The sequence below is a fragment of the Momordica charantia genome, assembly GCF_013281855.1.
Source record: "Momordica charantia cultivar OHB3-1 chromosome 11 unlocalized genomic scaffold, Mcharantia_2.0 BLBB01000011.1, whole genome shotgun sequence".
Classification (NCBI taxonomy): Eukaryota; Viridiplantae; Streptophyta; class Magnoliopsida; order Cucurbitales; family Cucurbitaceae; genus Momordica; species Momordica charantia.
The window spans coordinates 12,731,626-12,737,391 of NW_028275159.1; the positions used below are offsets into that span (position 1 = coordinate 12,731,626).

The 5,766-nt window shown below is 32.3% G+C and overlaps 1 protein-coding gene across 2 annotated transcripts; it reads left to right on the forward strand.

Moving 5' to 3' along the window:
- The first annotated feature begins 1,509 nt into the window (after nt 1-1,509).
- Nucleotides 1,510-5,155, forward strand: LOC111004866 (ubiquitin-conjugating enzyme E2-17 kDa). Of its 2 annotated transcripts, none has more exons than XM_022276100.2 (5): nt 1,510-1,667; nt 2,537-2,640; nt 3,148-3,275; nt 4,041-4,145; nt 4,784-5,155. In XM_022276100.2, exons 2-5 carry the CDS (start codon nt 2,571-2,573, stop codon nt 4,925-4,927), a joined length of 447 nt encoding a protein of 148 aa, XP_022131792.1. In that variant the 5' UTR covers nt 1,510-1,667; nt 2,537-2,570; the 3' UTR covers nt 4,928-5,155. The 2 variants fall into 2 exon arrangements, with proteins under 2 accessions (XP_022131792.1, XP_022131794.1); XM_022276102.2 differs by having other exon boundaries at nt 1,522-1,667; nt 2,566-2,640.
- The last annotated feature ends 611 nt before the right edge of the window (nt 5,156-5,766 follow it).

Sequence of the window (5,766 nt, forward strand, 5' to 3'; positions counted from 1 at the left end):
CATATTTTTAACCCTAAAATATAACTAACCCATTTTAGATTCAAATTACACAACGTGCTTACCTTTTAACACTTTTATATTATTATCTAAAGATTGATCCATTATAGGTGAAATTCATTAGAAAAATTACTCATATATCTTTTGTAATATATGTTAAATAAAGTAAAAAAAAAACAAAATTAAATATGGAATAAAATTAGTATTTGGGCATCTTTCTAAATTTGTGCCACCCATGTTTCTCATATAATTGAAAACCTAAAATCCCTCCAACACCACGACGGCGATACAAACGACACCAACCTAGGCGATGGCGACCTCGAAGTCCTTTTTGGCATATTTCGTGGCATTTTTTCTGGCAGAAGACTAGTAGTGCACAAGCCCACAAACGTCGTTGACCTTGGTCACCGTTGTTGCTTTTCTCCGTCGTCCTTTTTTTTTCGGGTGGCAATGGGCAAACCCTGTGTAGATCTACGACAGTCCAATTTTTATTCATTTATTTTTGCCAGAAAAGACAGTCGAGGGAGGAGAGTGGTGAGAAGAAGAAGGAAGAGAGGGGAGGCCAATGATATTTATACCAATGTATATAACAATATATATTATGTAATACAGTTGAGTATATTATTATCCTACTATAAGTTTGATTATATATATATATATATATATATATATATATATATATATAACCTTTTTGTTTAGTATATAAGAATGAAAAATATATATTATATCAGAAGTATATGTTATCCTACTTTATATTATAAGATTAAAATAAAAAAATTATATAGTGATTGTTGTTATATAATCTAATAGTTTAGTATATATCAATAAAAAGTATATATTATATAACTAGTATAATTTAAAATACTATTGAAAAGATAATTCAAATATGAAAAGAGTATTTTGAAGTAGTATTTGTTTATCGTACTATTGAAAATAAGACGCCGAAAAAAAAGACGCTAGAAAAAATGTAATAGCGGTTTCCGATGAGGAGGAAAATAGGGAGAATCAGATGATTTTTATTATATATGGGAGGATTTAGAGATTATTATTGATTAGAGAAAAATCGGAAATAAATCAAATCGGACCGACGAGATAAAGAATTTCAAAATTTTGAATATATCATATTTATTACGTGAAAACTAAATATGGAAACGTTTGAATAAGTATTAAAACTAATTATTTAAATAAAAACAGATCTTATTAACTCAAATAGTATTAATCGAGGACTAATCTGAAATAAATAAAAAATTCAAATCTAAAAATTCAAATATTAAAAATTTGAAAATAAAAATATAGTTTCTAACTTTTTTTTTCTTTTCTTTGAGGCAATATAGTTTCTAACCTGACTCATGAAAAACAATTTCTCTTTTATTATTTTATTGTCCCATATTGGGTTGGGAAGCCCAGCCCAAAAGAGAGACATTAATGAAATCAAATTTTGTCATATAAAAAAAAAAAGAGAAAAACAAAAAGAAAAAGGAAGAGAATAAAAATTTGAACAATTTCCAATAAGCTGAAGGCGTGTGCATGCAAGAAATACAGCTATAGGCAGAGTTGGAGGGCCGCTAAAATTCTTATATAAACACGCTTTTCTTCTCTTCATCTTCTTCTTCTTCTTCTTCTTCTTCCTCGAATCGCTTTTCAAAACCCTACAAATTCTTCCTCCGAAGGTGAAACAAAATCCCTTAATTCTCTCTCTGTTTCTAAAGGGTTTTCGGGGTTTATTCTGACCTCTGCTTCATGGGTTTCTGTTAATCTTACTTGGGTTCTTCAGGATTTCTCTTCTTTTTTTCGCTTTTGCTTCTAGGGTTTTGCGATCGATCCTCTATTGGTCTCTTATGTTCGTGATCGTGGAGGGTGGCTGGTTCTTTTTTGTATTTTTCCGATTCTTATGACTATTGAAAATATCTTCCTTCCATATGTTTACATTTATCGGAAATTATGTGTTTCTCCTCTAGAGTTATGAGTTTTAGTCCAAATGGTTGTTTTTCGTATACTATGATAGTTTATTTGGTTTATTATGTAACTGGAAATGGTACCGATTACTAGGCTAGAGGCTCCTTTTGGTCATGCATGCTCTCATATATCTCTTTTCGTTCTTTTAATTACAACTATCTTCTTGATTTTTATCTGGTAGAGAATAGGGATATCATAAAGTATATTTCTATATTGTGGAATGACGGAGATTGGATGGCCTGGAACTGCGGTTGAGGTATTAGTAATGTCCCGGTAGCCGACCAGGATCCTCTGGGGGCCCCTAATAGACTTGACTTCACTGAACCATCACCCTTTTCTGAGACTGTCATTTTTTGGTTGAAATTTATGCATATTTTAGCCTCAATTTTCTAATTGTCAAGCTGTCTTGGGGATCAATAATGATGCTGAAATGATCCTTTAAGTACAAAGGACAAGTTAATGGTTCCAGTTAGTGAACATGTGTAGCTTTTCCTTACCAATGCTTTTGCTTGGCCTTTTCTCTTTGTCATATTTTAACTATTAGCATATGCTGTTTTTTGTGCGTAAAACATATCTGGTTCAGCTGTCAAAGCCTCTACTTTGCTCTACAAGGTGTGATGGCTTCCAAACGTATTGCCAAGGAGTTGAAAGACCTGCAAAAGGACCCGCCAGTTTCTTGCAGTGCTGGTTTGTACTGATCACCCAATCTTCCTAATTTCGCACACAGTGTAACTTGTTGTACAGACTTGCCTTTCATCTATCGCTATGATTAGTTATTTTGGAACTTTTTGTTGTTTTTTTTACATATGCTTGTCGGTATTGTGCTGGAAGTTCATTTGTTGCATAACCTGGCTTTCATATTGGGGCGTGATGGATTATTTGCAATGGAAATATATATATGGATAATGGCTCCGTCTATGTTTGGTAAATAGTTTTGGCCAGTTTTGTGGATCTATGCCATGCCCTTAATATTATTTTTGGATTTGTACATGGTTCTGATATTAGGAGGTGATGTGAGATTCTGCTCTCAAGGATATGGTAATATGGGATTTTGATTTTATAGATGAAGTTTCTTGGGAAATTGATGTCCGAGAATAACAGAGTCTTGGCTCGTCTAGCTCCAGAACTCCTGAGTCACTTAATTCTCATCTTTCTCTAGTGAACGTTTTCGTTTGATAATAACATTATTTACAGGTCCTGTTGGTCAAGACATGTTTCACTGGAATGCAACAATTATTGGTCCAGCAGACAGCCCTTATGCTGGAGGTGTATTTTCAGTTAACATTCACTTTCCACCAGATTATCCATTCAAACCACCAAAGGTATCAAACTACTCAGTCTGCTTCTGTTTTCTTTCCTCCAAGATTGTATTATAGTATTTGTTATTGAATTTATTGTATTTCTCCATGGGAACCTGTTCATGACATTCTGTGCAGCATCTCTTGGTTTTATTGCATCAAAGAACCAAGTTGCAAATATTTTTTTATTCTAGTTATACTGATAGTTGCCAGAAACAAACATGTTTGTGACACTAAGGTTTGAGAATAAATTGAAGTCTGAACATCGCTTCTAATTGGATGGAAAATATTTTTCTTTTCCTTTTAGTACTTTGAAACATATTCTTGCATATTATTATTATTTCTTTTCGTTATTTGTGAGTGTTTGGGTTAGCCTACGCACACCAACAACCTTTAGTTATTTGAAAATTCATAGGACTCAAATATCCTAGGTGGGTGGTCATCATAGGTTCAGCCGATCCGTTTCTCCTAAAGTCCTTTTTTTTTTTTTTTAACATGCCCCATGCTACTAGCCCAAGGATGGTTATATTCCTGCATATTATGATAAGGGACTAAGGAGTTGGTTAGTCATTTTATGTTGAGTAATTTTGCTTTTCATACTTTATCTACTTGGTTCAGTCTTCTTGCATCAGTCATTGTTCTGGTTTACTAGTTGCTACCCCTTTCTGCCATTTTGAATTTTCTTTCCTTGTGTAGTCTTGCAAAAGCAATTGACATCAAGTCATAGAAAGAAATGCACAGATGATATTAATTAAAGACAAATGATATTGTGTGTTTGAATTGGAGCAGGTTTCGTTTAAGACCAAAGTTTATCACCCTAACATCAATAACAACGGAAGTATCTGCCTCGACATTTTGAAAGAGCAATGGAGCCCTGCTCTTACTGTTTCCAAGGTACTATCATCCCAATGTTAACTTGTTAAATCTTTGCTGAAAAATGATTTTGATGTATTTTACTTTAAAAAATTATTACTTTGTCCAATATTACCATTTGTCTATTTCTTATGCCTAAAAAGTGAAAAAGTGTTTGATACGTATCTAACAAGTGTCGAATTCATATTCACTTTGTATAACTTGTGGTGACAAACATCTATTGCTGGAATATCTGAGTGTCCAACTCTCGGACACATTACCCAAATTGAAGTGCCATGCCTCTAAGCTATTAATTATCATACAAAAATCCAACACCTTGCAGCTTCTAACATTTGGCATCTTGTAATCGGTTAAATAGACAAAAGACGTATGTCTATATTCGGTTTTTGTTTAATGATTTTTTAAAAGTTAATGAGAATAACTAAAATAGTTTCCGTACCCCAGTTTAGGTATTAGAATAGTCTAATTTAATCGATGATCTCTTGAAATGTCCTGCATATAATTCTATTTTAGTTGGGGTCTAATCATATAACAAAAACCAGAAAACCAAAAACCCAAATACATAACCTATTAGTTATGAATATATATCCATGGATATATTTGTGAAAGAGAGATGTTGACATCACCATTGACATCGATATTTGGTGATGGTTGTGCAGGTGTTGTTGTCGATATGCTCGCTACTGACAGACCCGAACCCAGACGATCCTCTGGTGCCAGAGATAGCTCACATGTACAAAAATGACCGAGCCAAGTATGAAAATAATGCCCGATCTTGGACCCAAAAATATGCTATGGCCTAAAGCAGCAGCAGCACCACAAGGTTCCAACCTTCGTTAATATAAAGAAAGAAAAAGCCCTTTTTTTTTTGTTTTCTGGACAGACTTTATGGATTTTGAACGTAGGCTATGCTGAAACGTAGTGAACTCCCAACTTTATAATGGCATTGCATTGCTACAGTTTTATGTTTCATCAGCAAATAATATTTTGTTATCACTATCTCCACTTTTATCAATATTCCACTTCTTTCATGCTCTGTTTTAGGGAATATGGCTACAGGTTTTTATTTTTATTATTTTTTTGTAGTACAAACCTATTTGTAGGTCTGGATAATTTTTTGGTCGGAAATAATATGTAGGTTTGGATAAGTTGAATTTGATGATTTTATGAGTTGGTTCATTTGAACTTATTGAATGAATATTATTTTGTTTTTTTTTTGAGTAATAATTTTTATTCAAAATGTGTTATTAATTCTCAATTAATGAATGGTTAAGGAATTAATACTTTTACTATTCAGGCTGATTTTGAGAACAATTAAAGTGATTATGAGAGAATTTTAAATGCTCAAATTGATTGCGAATAAATCCATTTAAAATCACTATTAAAAATGTGTGGAGGAGATGAGATAATTGATTTTGCCAAAATCATCATCTAAATGATATTTTAAGGTATATACTCACTGAATTTGTTATCTATTAATTCTCCTAATTTTCAACACATAATTTGGAGTAAAGTTAAATTTAAATTTAAATTCAAGTCATATAAATTTTTTATTTATTTATCTTTAATTTTTTTCTTTTTACAAATTATTATCAATAAATTGACCAAATTTTTATAATAGACCTACTAGTACTAAACGACA